The sequence below is a fragment of the Microtus pennsylvanicus genome, chromosome 22, assembly GCF_037038515.1.
Source record: "Microtus pennsylvanicus isolate mMicPen1 chromosome 22, mMicPen1.hap1, whole genome shotgun sequence".
In the NCBI taxonomy this organism is placed as follows: Eukaryota; Metazoa; Chordata; class Mammalia; order Rodentia; family Cricetidae; genus Microtus; species Microtus pennsylvanicus.
This window is the reverse complement of record NC_134600.1, coordinates 9,185,496-9,202,184: the sequence shown is the minus strand read 5'-3', so window position 1 is coordinate 9,202,184 and position 16,689 is coordinate 9,185,496. Positions and strand designations below refer to the sequence as shown.

Here is a 16,689-nt window from a genome sequence, read left to right as displayed (position 1 = left end):
TAAGAATTTAAAGAGATTTTCTTCCACTAAGTTAGACACCTCTCTTTTGTCCCTGCTCCCTCTTCTTTCAAGAGTTATGAACTCATGTAGCCCAGGCTGGCCTTGGACTTGCCACGTAGCCAGGAATGGCTTTACACTTCCGATCCCTGTGCCTCTGCCTCACGAGTGACCTCACCATGATGCCTACCCTAAACTGCCAGAGTCACTGTGGCTACCAGGACAGTAAGCAAGAGTAACACTTAGAAAAATAGTGTCATTAATCTTATTTTAAAATAGGCCTGATACGTCAATGAGATACATATTAAACCAACTCACAATACTAGACATTTTAAATATCTTTATATTAAATACCAATAGGAGGCTAACATTTTAACATTTTTTTAAAGTCTTAGTTCAACAGAATGAAACCACAGCAACCGTTCTCAGTAGACGACGTAAGCAATAGTGAGATCTCAGCATCTAGACACAGTACTTTTAAAATGGTTTGTTTCTTGTTCCGTTTAAGAGTCTGTGAGAGCCCAGCCAGTCCCAGGCTGTACACGGAAAGAGAGGAGGCCTCTGCTTCCATTGGGGACCACGGAAAGGGCTGTGCATATGCTAAGTGCAGCCCATAGCACACGGCTGTGGCAGGGACAATGGGACGCAGCCTGGCTGCACGGACAGCAGTCTGGGACAGCTGCCCAGAAGAACCTTGGCAACCCACGCAATCCCTGGACCACTGAACTGTGCTGGGGCCACGGAGGAAGGTGGAAATACAGCACACACCATAAAACACTGTTCCTCCAAAGTCGTCTGACAACACAGGGCAGACCACGGAACGATATATGAACATAGTTGGCAGAAAAAGCCCGTTATCAGTGAAAAAGAGTGTTCAGTACCGTGACACAGAATGTATTTTGGAATTATCTGATCCTCGTATTTAGCTAATGATTCAAGTCAGTTACTAGTTTTTCTAATTTCGTGGCTAATGAAGACAACCAGCTAGAAATAATAAAGGCAGCCCATTCAAGAACATGAATAAAACTGCTGGGTTTATCTAGATCTGTAATTTCAACTTTAAAAAAAAAAGTTTGCCTTAAAAAAGCTGGCTCCCTTAATGGATGTGCAAAGATAGTTTTATTCAACGGGTGACCAAAATGACAGCAAGACCCACTTAGCTTGGTGGAGTATATATTAAACAGAAACTACTTGAGAATTTGGAAAACATTCTTTCTTCTGTGGGTGTTTACTTTCGCTTAACCGCAGCCAACAACAAAGCTAGGTCACCGAAGAGCGCAATCGTGCCTGCAGTTTTACAGGCCAGTGTAGAAGATGTGCTAACACCCCTGTTCCCCCCACACTCAGATGAAGGATGTCCACTATCGTCTGACATATCACTGCATTATAAAGTTGGCTTTGAAGTGTGCCATAGGCAAAAGAGCGGAAGACTTCCAGCCATAAAGCAGAGGGAGCATGCCAGTATCTTCAGGACAGAACCGCTCCTACATCACACTGCGGACTGTCCCGTGATGTGTGGCGGTTGGGCACTGATGACACAGCATTTACTAGAGGTCACTCTACTCCTCACCTTTCCCAGACACTGCCAGTCTAGTCCTGACGCCTTGGGCGGGTCTCTGCTCTGTCCGCAGAATCTACTTTACACAAGTGACTCTCCGGTTCACCTTCAGTTAAGACGCGTGAAGTCCTTCGGAGTAACGGGTTTCTAGCGAAGAGAAATATCCACTCGCTAGCAACAGGGGGCAACAACCGTGTTGTTCTTTCTTGCATTTCCCTAGAAACACAGCAGGTGAAGGAACAGGAACAGGAGCAGGAGGGAATCACAGATGGGAAGAAAAATGTCTCCAGAGAAGAGAGAAATTCATGTTTATACTGCGCTCATCTGCAAAAAGACAAAATGCAGTTAGGGTCATTACTCGGATGCCATGACATGTGACTCGTGTATCTTACACCACTGCCCTCGGAGCAAGGGGATGCCCCCTACAGCACATTACCACATGGGACCAGAAGGGCTGGCATGGCCTAGCCTCCCTGAACTACTCAGGGCTGCTTCCGCCACCTAAGCTGATGGGTTATGACTCTGGATTAAATCTGTGACTCAACCCAGACAGACTACAGAAAGCTTTCTGCTGTTAATGCAGGTCTCGAGGCAGCAGCCTGGTAAATCAGCTCATTCAAAAGCGGGGGGGGGGGGGGGGGAGGGGGGAATGCTGAGCCACATGCACCCGGGGGAGAGGGATAAGGGAAAAATGATGACAGTCCCTTAATGGCCGCTGGGTAGGCAAAATCAACAAAGCCCGTGATTCAGATGTGGGTCAGAGAAGTAAAGCCACTACAGAGCCCTTCAGCTCCCCACCCTAGCCTGCCCTGTGGCCCTGGATACAGGAGATTGTGGTCAGCCAGCTGTCCGTCGGAGGACACTGGCCTGCCACTGACTCTAGCTCCCATGCGGGGGCGGTCCCAGATGTCTCCAGGATGGTTCCGTGCCCTGGCTGCTCTGCAGACATTGCTGCCCCTGCCGTCGTAGGGTATGCGTGTGCAGGTGCTCCCAGCAGCGTCTATTCTAGGGCAGAGGCCAGGGTCCTGCTAAACGCCCTTCGGAGTGAAGGGCAGCCTCACAGGGAAGACTTCACCAGCCTAGGCACTAGACCCCAAAGCCTCTAGGGAGTTCTAGGAAAGCAGTTTGAGACTGAAAGCCGTGTTGGTGGGTTTGTCTCTTAGACGGCACTCTTGTTGACACAGATCTGTAGTTAAAATGGCGTACTACTGCAGGAACAGGGGAGAGAAGGAGAACGGGAGAGAGGGCCTGCATCCAAATCCTGCCACTCTGTGAAGTTCTTCATACCCTAAGTTGGCTAATAGTGCCCAGCACACAGGGCTGGTCGAAGAAAGCATGTATAAAATGTCCAGTGCCAGAGAAGAAACTAGCGGGCAGCGTTGATATGAAGACTGGACAAAGGCCTCTAGGAAAGTAAGCGGATTCTACCCCAGCCCCAAGAGGCAAGTCCACTGTATGGGAACGTTATGCTACATAAATAAATACCCAAGTCCTAGCATAGAAAACCAGTCCTCAGATGCTGGCCCTCATGGACAGTCACCTCAGGAGTCTGACCGCCAAGGCTGGCTTGGCTAGCCACCCTCACTACCTCTCTAGTCTACGGCTGCCTCCTCCTCATGGAAATAAGCCAGCTCAGCTGAGTTCACCTCGGAGCACACACCTACTTCCATGTGTTTTGTGACAATGTCTGCGTGGCCCAATGTGGCCGCCAACATCAGCTCCTCCTGCCCTGGCCTCGTAACTGCTGGGATTCTAGGCAGAGCCGCCTCACTCAGCCCTCATACTCTGACTCCCGAGAGTTACCACGGGACAGAAGTCGGGGAGAGGGTCGAGGACGGAGCACACTGTGGTGACGTTAAGCTGCTTTGCAGGCCAATCCCATTCTCACCTTGTCCAATCAGACCAGGACCTCTATAGAGGTTCTGAGACCATTGGGGTTCACCTGGAGACTACTGTGGTCAGCTGATATTTCTCACAAACTAATTTATTGTATCTATACATCCTATGCATCTGTTCCATAAGTCAGACGGATGAAATTGCTAGAACAGAACGGTATCCGGAGGCTACGAACCCATTTCTTGGCATTTGTTGGAGGGTGTGAAGCCCCCCCCTCTCCAGTTCTCACGGCTGCGGCGTACTGAAAGTCGTGCTCCTTGCACAAAAGGAGGAACTAGGGATTTAGTAGGTCGCGGGGACCCACAGTGATGGCAGCTGGAACCGTATGCCAAATTCCAGGCACAGGCTTCCCACCCAGCACTGCCTTGCCTTTGCCTTAACAGAGGCCAAGAGCTTCTGCCTGGCACACAGCGGCAGAGGTGACGTGGCAGATCTCCTGGGCAGCAGCGGAGGCGTGAGAACGCACCCTGGTTTCAGACCCTTTGCTCAGGTTTACACGTTCTCAATCAAACTTTGCCATTATTCCACTTTCATATGAGATTTGCCAAACACCCTTGACAGCAGTATCAGGGTGCTGCTGTACACAGACCGGAGGCTCGCTTCCCAGAACTCCGCACGGTTCTGTGACCACACTAGCTCCGCCAGTCTCGGCAGCCAGGAAGCTCTGCGAAAGCATTTCCTGAGCTTCCCAGTCCACTTTGTGAGGTCCCATGTGAGGGACAGGCAACAGCGGAGGTGACACAGGCTTTCCCTGAGCACACGGACATCCGTGGCTGAAGCCTTCCTCTCTCTCCTGTCCCCATCTCTGACTCTCGTTACGGGACACGTTTTTTTGCTAGGTAAAGAACCGCCTGATGCCTGCTACAGCTAAGAGAATGATTTTTGAAAGCATCAAGCAAGCTTTGGAACTTAGCGAACTGGCCTAACTCTGTGTGGCAAGGGGCTTAAAATGAAATAGCATCAGCGAGACTGCCAGTCACCCAGACGGAACACGTGGGATGCCGGCTCTCAGGCTGAAAGGCAAGGGGTCCTACTGGAGCAGCTGAAAGACATTCTCCCCAAAGAAGACTGTCTCTTTTGCAAACACCGTGTTTCTATTTAGATCCCTCCCTGAACCGTTCCTCATGCCCGTCCTTCACAGCCTCAAAAGCTGGCAGAATGAGTTAGCATCCTATATAGCAAGTGGAACTCTCACCCCCTCCTCCTTGTCCCCCCCCCCCGCCCCCGTGAGCGAGTGCGGAACTGCTGTACCAACCAGCATCTGCCCTTCCTAAGGATGACTCCTTCACCCAGGCCCTAAGCAGCCATGGGAATACATCTGCCTGGGAAAACCTTGGTCTCTTAGTGTGTTAACTGTCAGTACAGCTAGGCCTTCCTGCTGCCCGGGGAAGGGAATATGAACACCTGGGATACTAGGGATGAGATCCTGCTGCTGCTGCTGCAGCTGTCCTAAATACAGGCTCATCTCTCTAAAAAGCCTTCTCTCTGCCCAAGGCTGCTCCTCACAGACAGGGTGGGACGAGCCGGCCACGGTACTCACCATACTGTCGAAATCAGAGCCCACTATCCGGGACATCTCATCAAACTCCTCCGGAGACATGGGAAGCAGGTTGTCCGTGGTCTGAAGTCTAGAGGGATGGCTAGAAGAGAGAGAGGAGAGAGGGCAGTGTTAACCGCAAGCTACACAGGCAGCAATGCACCGAGACTCTCTCTTATCCGCCGTTGAGTGACCACTTCGTATTTTGATTTCAGAAGAGCGTACACCTTATAAAACATGTCGGGAAGACTGCAGATCGTGGGAGGTTTATGTCCCCAGCCCGGCCCCGGGGAGGGGGGGGATACACTAAACTTTAGACATGAGTGAGCGATTGTCAAGACTGAAGCCTACACCCCTGCTGCCTGGTGGAGCCTCGGTGTGAGCGGTGTGCGGTGTCATCTGCGTGGGCAGTCTTCTGAGGCTTACCCTGGACAGAAAAGCACCAGAGAGGTGTCTGGGGGAATCCCTCATCCCTACCTTGAGGGTTGTATGCAGATAAGGCTGCTCCACAGAGTGTTTTTACATGAAGACTACATCCATTCACCCCAAGACAGTGCCGCAAGCCAAATAACTGACAAGTGACTTTTCCAAAACTTTCTGCCTTTTGTGGAATGAAACAACAAAATAAACGCAAGTGGAGGAAGTGGATCTCGGTTATGACTCTGGCCTTTTCTTGACTTGAAAAGAACTACTCTCCCAAATCGTCCATTTTTGTTTATTTTATTCATACTTTTCCAAAGTATCAATCTGGGGAGAAAGTAGATTCCTTACATACAACTTCGCTTTATTTTTATTTTGTTCATTGCTGTTTCGCTTGGGATTTTTGTTGCTGTTTATCTTAAGGCAGTAAAATGCTTGCAAGCAGTCACACGGGGGGCTAGTCAGGATCTTTCCAAAAAGTCCAACTGTAATGGCAGCATCAACTACAGCAGAAAAGCAAGCTACGAGCCAACGCCATCCAAGGGCCCCAGCCAGGAGCCAGGCTGGCGTGAGGCTCTGACAATGTCAGTCTTCCGAGCTCACTTACACTTCAGACACCGAAATCAACTCGGTCTTGATGTAGCCCGTTCGCTTAGGATCGTCAAGCTCCATTGGTTCTGGGGCTGGAAGCAAGCACACATCACGGCATTCGCGTTAGCAGAAATTACAAGGGAACGGAACCGTCGCTTCGATGGACCCATTCTGTCTGACTTGACAACTTCGCGTACGGGGTCATGACCTTCCTGCCAAGGTCATCTGAGACCCTAGTAGGAATGGAGAAACGGCCAAGAGAAGGCCAGGGGTCTAGCCACTTGCCTCTTCCCAAGGCTTGTCGTCTTGCAGGAAGACAAATGAAGCCCAGGAATGCCAAGGTCAGGCTGGTCTAGCTGATGGAATATGCACAGCCATGGGGTAGCCTAAAGGGATCTTTGCCCCAGAGTCAAGGTACTGCTAGTTAGACTTCATATTTCAAACAGCTACTAGCTTTGTTGGCATGTTCCAAAACTGGGCGGGTCTAATATGAATTTTCCCGAATGTGATCCCATGACCAGAGAGGCAGACTTGCATTCGAGAAGTCTCTGGCCCCTAAGATTCACAACCACAGGCTCTAAGAAGCAACTGAGCCCACCCGAATGGACCTCTCATTTATCCTGAACCCAGGCAGGCCTTGGTTCCTACCCTCTACCCTTTCACGTGGAGAAAGCAGTAACAAACATATAAAACATATAAAAACCAGACACGGATTTTCCCAGTATCCTCAGAACAGAAATATGTATTCATTGCATACTAGCCACAGCAGGCCAAGCGATATTTCACTTCAGCTGTACTGAGTGTATGGCGCTGTCTAAAAAAACCCTGCCCAGTCAATTCAGAAGCGATGGACTGGCATCTGTGCCATCATGAGCCACTGATAGGATGGTGAGGACCAATGTGTTTGGAACTCGCTTGGGAGCAACCAAGCACCACAGACCTTGCTGTCCTCTCCCATCTGGGGCACCACGGCGGGCTGCACACTCACCTTCCTTTGGCCTGGAGTAGTACTTCCCAAAGGCATGGTCTTTGTCAGTGTTGGGGTACAGGTACTTCAGGGGATTCTCTGGGATATTCTCAGCAGCCATCACTTTGTAATTGCGGATAATGTCGGGGAAAGTAACCGCTGAAAGCTCTTTCTTCGTGTAGGGTTCAACGGCGTGGAAGTCGGGTTCTAGGAGGAGGAAATCACGGAGGCTGACTGAGTACCTGGCACCTCAGAGAGGTCTAAAGTTCCTGCAGGCAGAGTCTGGTGAGGAGCAGGTACAGCCCACGAGGTCTGTCCACCCAGGGCCTCTGTGTTCTAATCCTGCCTTCGGAGGAAAAGCAAGCGCTGCCTTTGTTCAGGAACAACACACTTGCTGCCCTCTGCTCAGGGTCTAGTTCCAGTGCAAAGCTTGCATCTTTAACAAAGCAATGCCCATCCACGGATACCTCTGCCTGGGTCACTGGGCTCGGGCTGCAAATCGTGTTATTAAAGATGAACCCCCTTCCTACTTTTCTTTCATAGTGAAAAACCCCGTTTTGTTAAAACAAGCAACTCTCCAAACAAAACCAAGTTGCTGCAAGCTACTTCTTCCCTATAGTCTCCCAGGGCATAAGCTGTGCTTCAGGTGTTCGGAGCCCAGGACACCTCGGAGCAGAGCGTGCCCTGTTGCTCCAAGCTGGGGCTCTCCCTCAGGTTTCTGACAATTCTGTAGCCCATGCTGCCCTGCTCCTCTTTGAGCGGTCTCCTAGCCCCATCTCTCAATGGGCTTGGGAAATGAACTACCAGGAAAAAACAAAACGGGACAGACCTCAGAGCCCACTGCCGGCACTGGCCCTGAATCCAAGTCTCTGGCTGTTTTCATCAGAAAAAAAAAAAAGTAGAAGAGTATTCCTTCTTTCTGACTCTATCTCCTGAAAACAAGAAGTCCCTGCTTCCCCTCCAGCGGCAAGTCATAAGCAACCATGGGTTTGTTACTGTTTACTTTTCCTTCTTCCCACCTGCCCCGTCTTATCACAGGAAAGCTGCGTTCGGAGCTACGTTTGTTTAAACAGGTATCTAACAGGCAGAGAGACGAAGTCCCTCCCCTGAAGGTGGGCGGAGCTGCACCCCATCCTCGCGGCCCACAAAGTCGGTCCTCGCCCAGGCAAGGTATCCTGGAGCGGGCTGCGTCTGAAATCCTACACTGTGGGAAATGTGATCCCTGCCAACAACTGGGGTGCAGATAGTGTTGACTCATATCCTTGATCTGCAGGCAACAGACCCGAGAGAAAGGAAAAACTTGGCCTTGGGCTCTGAAAGGCATCATTCTCACGTGTCCCGGGCAGCTTGACACCGGTATTCCCGGTGGTGGGGAGCTTATTTATGTAATTATAGGATACGCGATTTCAGTTCCAAAGCTACCCAAACTGATCGCTCTGCAGGGATGGATGCAGGGACGGTAGGTTTGCGCGTGCGCAGACCCGCTTCACTCACCCCCTCCGTTCTGCGACCGCTCCACCCACGTGAACGTGATGGCGCCTTCCCGGGAGCTCTCACTGAACCTCAGCAGGAACGTCCCCGGCTGCTGGTCCTTAAGCAGAGCGCGTTCTCGCTCCTTGCTGATAAAGCCCATGATGCACCTGGACATTAGAGTGATTAATAGGAATATTTTGTATTTCATCCATGAGTTTTAATTTTCATTTTGACTTAACAATCTAAGAAAATTGCTGCCACTAGAAAACAGAACGTATTATAAAAAACGCACATTCAAAATGTTTAACCGAGGCTTACAGAAGCCTCTCCCTTACACACGGATGTGCTCAAGTAAGAACCGAGAGGAACGCGGCATTGGCATGAAGCTCCGTAAACAAGTGAGGGGCCTTCTTCCGGTCCTCGCTGATTTTAAACACCATGAAAATGACTGTCTATGCATCTCGTACTGGAGATGCGGGCTCAGAGGGTGCATTTTTATACGCCAGCCAGCACTTCCTTGTTGGGATCAGTGAGACCCCAGATCCTGAATTTCTTGTTTTCCCCTGATCTGAGTACCTACAGCTGCTCTGAGCACGAGACCTTCAGGAGTTCCTGATGGCAGGAGAGTGGTTTCTGGTGGGTTTGGCTGGGGCGTGGCTGTCTCTATATAATCTGTCCCTGAACACAATAAAGAGGGCGTTCTTGGGGAATTCAAGGATGACCCGTGTCGCTGTCTCTCTGTGTGTGTCTGTGTATTTTAACCTCCAGCCCCCTTGCCCGAAGCTCGCGAACTGGGTGTCAGCGCACAGAGCGCAGACACCAGGGCGCGGGGCGGGGCACTTCCTGTCAACTGGAAGCTAGGGTTGAGATAGCCATTAATCCCGGGACAAATGAGTTAACCCCTTCTCTTCTATTATTTTTTTTAAATATTTATTTATTTATTATATATACAATAGTCTGTCTGTGTATATGTCTGCAGCCCAGAAGAGGGCACCTCTTCTATTATTTTTAAGACAGAATCTCGCTGGGTAGCCTTGGCTGGCCTACAGTTTGCTGTGCTCACAGACAGCTGTGATTCCTGTACGTGTGCACGTCTGTGAGGAGACCTAGTTCCTCTCAAGTAATGAAGCCCAGCTTAGACCTTGTCGCAGCCTTAAGCGCACATGCTAAAAACCATTTCCAAGTTCAGCCCTCGGTGACCCTTACCCGTCATTCCAGAGGCAGAGCAGGTGTTTTTTAATGAGTTCCAGGATGGTGTCGATCCAAGGCCAGAAGGAAAAATTTTTATCGTTAATATTTTCCTGCAAGCACAGAAACGCACAGTTGGTTAGACAAAAGCAGTGGCGTGCCCTGTCCCTTCCAAAGAGGCCCCAGCTCAGGCACGAGTGACAGCTGTCCCTTAGCAGGGGATGCCCGAGTCCCTAGCCTCTGACTGACTAATTGGCGCTCTCCTTTTCCCTGGCACCCTGGCCCAACTGCAGCACCCCAGCAGGGATGCTCTCCCAGATGACTGGAGTCAGGGCCAGTGTGAGCGGCTCAGCTCCAGCTGGCGGGGCCCAACCGGGTATCAACATCCTGTTCTAGTGCCCTCAGCGCGAGCGGTTCTGCACAGGTCACTGCACACATTTCACACGGCCTCAGCCAGAACCCTGCTGATTAAGTGGCCGCCGTGAGGGACTGGAGATGCTTTGGGGTGTGGAAGAATGTTATCGCCCAGACAGGTGCTTCCTGTCGGGCTTGGAACAACCTCCTGAACCGAAGGAAAGTAAACAACTGGCCTAGGGGGTGTGAGGGGGCGGACGAACATGCCAGAACAAGCAAACAGCGAGCTGCCACCGCGAGAAATAGGAAAGCCGCCCCAGAGTGGAAAGAACGCGGGGTCAGAGCTGTAAAACCCAGGCAGCACCTACCTTACAGAACCTCGTCCACGGAATGAGACCGTCAGGGCCCGCGTTAGGACCTAAGGGGGAAGTAGCCCTTTTATTAGACTGAAATGGATCGGACACTCTAGCCAGATGGACAACTTTGTATATAGCTGCTCAAGATGGAAGAACTTAGTGCAAAGGGGTGACTGGCTCTCTGGTCCAGTAACCGGAAATGGGTCGGCAGCTACACAGACCAAGTGGACACCATCAAATAGTCGAAACCCTATGAGTGGTGGTTGTATTTCACTTCTTTATTTTGTAAGACAGGCTCTCCCTGTGTAGCCAGCCTGGCCTCAAACTCATCACCCCTCCCTTGGCCCTGCCTCTCTCTCTCCCAGCACTGAGATTACAGATGTGCACCAGCCAGCACGCCTGTCTGCTGCCTTGATTCTCACGGCAGGAAGGAACGGCGGGGATTACTGGGCTTCTGACTATGGAAATATGCTGGAGACTGAAGCATCACAGAGCCGTCTGCTGCCTCTTAGGTCTCCCTTCCAAGCTGATGCTACTCTGGTATCTGTCCCCGCAAGTCTCTCTGGAGAAGCCCTCCCTCCCAAACCCACCCAGCATGATTTCCCGTTGCTCCCCTAACTGCCTACACGAAGTCTCCCCCACCAAAAGCCCTACAGATGAGCTGAACAGTTCAAAGTAAGACCAAGATCACCCCGTGATCATCAGAACTAGTACTTGGCTCCATACGCTCACTTTAGACTTTAGACTTCTGTTGTTTCCCTCTGCCTTCTCCCAGATTGGACAGCGGCTCAGACTAATGCAAGCCACAGTCAGGCTTAGCCATAGAACTACAACAGCCCGGTCTGACCTAATGTTACAATCCACTGCCTTCATTTAAGGAAAACCACAGGTAAGCAACAAGCAGGGAAAAAAATCCTTGAATCTCATCAAATGCAAATACGGAGCAAGACCTGAGACCTCCCTTAATATGCAAGTTGGGGAGAAGGCGCTGCGGAGGGTCCCCTGGCTGAGAAGGGCCCACTTCCGCTGCAGTCTGTGATGGACAACGGAGTCGATGGAATCTTAAAGATGTGGTTCAGATACTCCCGTTCATTGGAAGGTCTGTCAGCGATGACTGGCTCTTTCATTCATCAGCCACTAAGAGAGAATCCCCTGTCCTGGTCCAGCCTCCCCTGATGACAGAGCTGACCCTGCCTCCTGCAACGTGGGCCCGCCTGGCCCGAGAGTCTGGGGCTTTTAAGCCTAGAACTTTATTCTGTGTCAGGGACTTTCCTTGCTTACTCCCTAAGGACAGGTCTGAGCTCGTCCGTCTCATCGATAACTCATTTCAGGCTCATGTGACATATTTTATAATCTGAAAACTTACCCTGAAATCCTGTACCAGAAATGTTAAGAGAGTGGTGGTGTGCGTGGGTGTGGGTGGTGTGAGGTGTGTGGGGGTGGTGTGGGGTGCGTGGGGGTGGTGTGGGGCGCGTGGGGGTGGTGTGGGGTGTGTGGGGATGGTGTGGGGTGTGTGGGAGTGGGGTGGAGTGCGTGGGAAGGTGATATGGAGTCTGTGCGGGTGGGGTTGCGTGTGCATGGGGGGATTCACTGCTCCTTTGCCAGGACTTAACTTTGTTTTCAAAGCATTCCTCTCACTTGGCTACAGTTGGCTGTAATAAAAAAGCCAACTAATTTTTAACGTTCTCCTACCTTTAAGAAACAGAATAGTCAGGCGGTGGTGGCGCACGCCTTTAATCCCAGCATTCAGGAGGCAGAGACAGGTGGATCTTTATGAGTTCGAGGCCAGCCTGCTCTACAGAGCCAGTTCCAAGGCAGGCTCCAAAAGCTACAGGGGAACCCTGTCTCAAAAAATCAAAACAAAAAAGAAAGAAGGAAAGAAAGAAAGAATAAAGACAGATGGAAAGCGAAAGCTGCCGCGGGTGGGCGTTCACCTTACCCAGAAGCTTCTCTCCCAGCATGCTCAGCTGGTCGGCGTTGAGACCTCTCTTGGTGACCGATGAAAACTGCCAGCTCAGCACCTCGGAGAGCTGGGACCAGCGCGCGCACGGTGGGTTCAGGAAGAAGGAGAGGTTCTAGAAAGAAACACCCAGAAGCTGGGGTCACAGGGGAGCCACCAGCAGCACAGGCCCCAGAGCTCAGTGCTAGCTTCTGTGACACACAGGCTTCTAGCTGGGAATGAGAAGCCTCCGAGCTAGCACGGTTAGAATCTATTTCCTCACTAGCATTTCCTTTTAACTACAAAACTGATACTCGAGGCAACCTTGTAGCCACGCATTGATGTTCCCAAGTGAGATGGAACAGAAGACGTCCTGGCTTTTTATCTCCACTGGCAATTGTTTTGGCCTCTCTGGTTTTTGAACTTTTGTGATTTTTGTGGGTGGCTTCATTGTTTAAAACAGTGCCAAGCACTGTGCTGATGTAGTAGGATGTGCCTAAGCACAAGAAAGCCAGGGGTCCGTTGAGGAGAGGATCTGGGTGTTAGAAAAGCTTCACCCAGGCACGACGTCAGTGGCATTGAGCTAGAGACTTGGTAAGAAGTTGTCAAATACATTACATAAGGTGCCTTTCAAAAGAAGGGCATATCAGCTCCGTGTCGATGGGCTGACGGAAATGCCGTGTCTAGAGGCTGATGAAGCTGAACTCTGGAATTCCCCAGGAAGCAATGATTCTGTATTTAACAAGAGCTCCTGGTTACTTTAGAGAGCACGAGTATTTCTCCTACTGAGAATCAACAACCAATCGGCAGTCCCTTCGCCCTCTAAGACAAGGGCATGTTCACTGAACAAATGCTGACATTTTACAACAAACGACACCAAGGGACTCCCTTGACAACCAGAGAAATCGGATCACCGGCTGCCTGCGTTCGTGCCCATGGGAGGGAAATCACTGGCCAGCACATGTGCCTGACTACTTTGCCAGTCCCTCGAGTCTTTAGTGAAGCCACGGACGGGGTCACGGGGAGCAGGCGGCAGGCAGCTCAGCCTTGGGTGACTGTACTAAAGCAAACGTGTTTTCCGTACCCTGGGTTCCGTCACCAGCATGTTGTACCACAGTATGGAAGCCCAGCCGCTGGGGAGCTGGCTGACGTTGGAGATCACCACGACAGGCAGAGAGGTGGTCTGGAAGGGAACAGAGACCTTGAGAGCATTTGACTCACAGGCAAACACTCAGCAGCTCCTGTCTCAATCAGAACATCTCTTTTACGAAACGTCTCTTTTAAGGTTTATTCAAGCCTCCAGCTTCCCGAATCACGAATGTCAACTTAGTATTAGCTGGAGGAGATCACCCTGGGGACAAAAAAGGGGGCTCAGCAGTCAAGGGCACTGGTCACTCTTCCAGAGGACCAGGGTTTGATTCCCACCCCCACATGGTGGCTCACGAATGTCTGTAATTTGGATCCCCGGGGATCTGGTGCCCTCTTCTGACCTCTGCAGGCACCAGACATACATGGGGTATACAGACCTACATGCAGATAAAACATCCATACACACAGAATTTTTAGAATAATAAGTTCTTAAAGGGATCGCCTTTTTTTTTTCTTGCAATTAGGTAAGTTAACTCTGAAATAAAAACCCTGTGGAAGTAAAAAATCAAGCATGTTCTCCCTTGGTAAATCTCACCTCAAGGTCAATCACTAGGCCTGGCTGGCACAGCTGGGTCTCAAAGCTAAGGGAGTGGAGTTCTTCCGTGACAATGAGAGGCCCCTAGGAAGAGGAAAAGAAGGCAGCTTGATCACTGACCCTGCAGCTCCCAGAACACGAACAGGTCGCAGAGATCCTAAAAATCAACCGTGGTCCCGAAGACTTCAGAGTGCAACAATCTCCCCCAGATTTTAAAGTTCCCAGCGCCTAGGTGTTCTCTCAAAGGTGTCTGTAATTACAGCAAATCTATTTAGAGAGAGAAACATCAGTGGGAAGGCACTACAGATGGGTTTATCCTCTTGACCTCCAACCATCTGCCTGCCCGCGTGGACCGCACAGCTCAAGCGGCGATGGAGGCTCAGGCAGAGAGCACACGCCTCTCAAGCGAGAGCCTCTACAGAAAGGACTAACTTGGCGGTCATAAACGCATTGGCTGGGTAGAAAGGGAGAGCTTCCAAAGTGCCTTGGGATCACAAAGGGAGCTGTGAGACCTAGGAGGTGACAGAGACAGCTAAGGAAGCTGACTGGAAGGTGGCTACGCTGCACAAACCACCATTTGCTTCATTGCTTCAGTGACCTCTACTGGTCGTGACGTGGAATGACAGCAAGTGGTGTGTGCACCAAGGACAATTGCAAACCGAACCAGACACAAGCATTTTGTCTATCAATCTCTCATTTCCCTTTTTCTTTTTTGTCATTTGCTTTCCTTTGCTTTTTTTTTGAGACAGGGTTTCTCTGTGTAGCCATGGTCCTGAATCTCCCTTAATAGACCAGGCTGGCCTCCAACTCACAGAGATCCATTTGTCTCTGCCTCCTGAACGCTGGGATTAAAGGTGCACGCCACTACGTCCAACCATCTCTCATTTTGCAATCGCCACAAACATAACTCCTAAGGCTCAGGCTGTAAAAGGGATCTGTGAGAAGGCGATGGTACCATGTAGGAGATACGGTGGCAGGGAACCCTCGCAACACCAGGTCTTCGGTATCAGCCACTGCTGGACGGTTTCATGTCAGCCCAGCACAAGTGTGGGGGGGCAACCCTCACTTGAGAAAATTCTTCCATAAGATCTGGTTGTAGAGCATTTTCTTTATTAATGATTGGGCTGGGGGAAGCCCATGGTAGGTGTCATCCCTGGGCTTCACCCAGATATGCACAATACAAAAGCCCATTGTGCCCCATCCAGTTGGCTGCCTCTGCGGGTCCTCTGAGACTGTGGGTTACACTGCCTTCTACCCAAAAAGTACAAAGGCAGGGAGGCATTTTCACCGACACCCCAGTGCTCTTCCCTGTCAGGTCTAAGGACCTCTGTGATGTGTCCTCTCTGAACACATCAGTCTGGTCAGGACCCCCTCACAGACCAGAGATGCTCACCTCGTTAGTTCTGTTGCCAGCATTTTTCTGTTCTTTCAGTTGCTGTAAAAGAAAAGACCACATGGTTAACTTACACATAAGGCTAACCAATACAGTTGATATCTTCGTTCACAAATCAGTCCCATCAGGACCAGAGAGACGTATGTGACACTATCGGCAGAACAGGAAGGAAAGTGACTCCTCCAGCAGCCTACTGGGATGTGGGCACGCAGAAAGAGATGACGCCCCTGAACTACGGCGCTTCCGTGTGCAATGGTACATCAGCACCGTCCGCAGCTCTTTCATGGTCCCAGACTCAGGAGGCAGCTTCTTGGCTGCCTCAGCAGTCTCCAAGGCTAGGCTCAGCACCCCAGGTCTCCCAGGCTAGGCTCGGCACCCCAGGCCGACATAGTCTCCCAGATCACACTTCAGTCTTTGAAGTTGAAAGGGCTGTTCTGGACACTCTCGGATGCCCAAGCTGGGCAGAGGCTCTTGCCTCACACGTAACTCCCTAGCCAAGAGGTCTGTGGCTCATAAGCTGGGACCCAGTGAAAAGGCGCCACACCTGTGGACTGGGGCTCTTGCTACAGTGGCAATCAGGCTGCTACACACCTGGAAGGTGGGAGAGGTGAGGATGGACCGTGGGAATGGCTTTCTTGAGAACACTGTGGGGAGCCACAGCGACCACTCACAGGCAAGTGCTCACATAATTAATGTGAGTGGATGACGTACTTGACTGAGATCAGTACAGCCCCAAGAGTGTTTCTGGAGTAAGCATGTCAAAACACACAGTGAGGAGACGAGGGACACCGAGGAGGGACAAGGATGCTGTGGTAGCGCGAGTCTAGGGGCCACTACACTATGAGAGTTCCTAAGGACAACGGCAGCTTTCAGACAGCAAACTGCTCTGCCTACCAGGTGCCGGAACTCCGCGGCCAGACTTCCGTTGGTGGACTCTTCCATGTTCATCACTTTTGTGTGCGTGCCCAGGATGTTGAACTTCCGAAATCTGTGCAGCGCAAGACACAAAGCCTTAAAATGCTTCGAACCCGTAGACAGACAAGAGAGCAAAGTACAAAGAAGGCGTCTCACCTACCCTTTGACTGTGTTTTTCTCGTTCACGTCTCTGCAAAAAAAAAAAAACACACATGTAGAGTTGAAATACGTTTTAATAGATGCAGACGGCTAGACAGATGTATAGATTAAAGATAAAAGCTGGCTGCACAGGCTGCAGGGGGTACTGCAGTGACTTCCTAGCCTGCTGCCCTCCTGCAGTTCACTCAGTAAATATGTCTTCTGGTGCGGGAGGTCCTTTTGTCTATGTGTTGCTTTTATTGGCTAATGAATAAAGAAACTG

The 16,689-nt window shown here is 50.8% G+C and overlaps 1 protein-coding gene across 2 annotated transcripts in view; it reads right to left on the bottom strand.

Moving 5' to 3' along the window:
* Nucleotides 1-322: 322 nt before the first annotated feature.
* Stat1 (signal transducer and activator of transcription 1) overlaps nt 323-16,689 on the bottom strand; it is a 40,900-nt gene continuing 24,533 nt past the window's right edge. For both annotated transcript variants that reach the window (XM_075955990.1, XM_075955991.1), the window contains exons 13-25: nt 16,429-16,458; nt 16,248-16,341; nt 15,354-15,395; nt 13,961-14,044; nt 13,361-13,459; nt 12,277-12,412; nt 10,350-10,399; nt 9,646-9,740; nt 8,461-8,606; nt 6,988-7,173; nt 6,016-6,091; nt 4,992-5,091; nt 323-1,879 (exon numbers count right to left, since the gene is read on the bottom strand). In XM_075955990.1, coding sequence (XP_075812105.1) covers nt 1,865-1,879; nt 4,992-5,091; nt 6,016-6,091; nt 6,988-7,173; nt 8,461-8,606; nt 9,646-9,740; nt 10,350-10,399; nt 12,277-12,412; nt 13,361-13,459; nt 13,961-14,044; nt 15,354-15,395; nt 16,248-16,341; nt 16,429-16,458 — 1,153 coding nt within the window. In that variant the 3' untranslated portion in view covers nt 323-1,864. The remainder of the gene's footprint in view (nt 1,880-4,991; nt 5,092-6,015; nt 6,092-6,987; nt 7,174-8,460; nt 8,607-9,645; nt 9,741-10,349; nt 10,400-12,276; nt 12,413-13,360; nt 13,460-13,960; nt 14,045-15,353; nt 15,396-16,247; nt 16,342-16,428; nt 16,459-16,689) is intronic.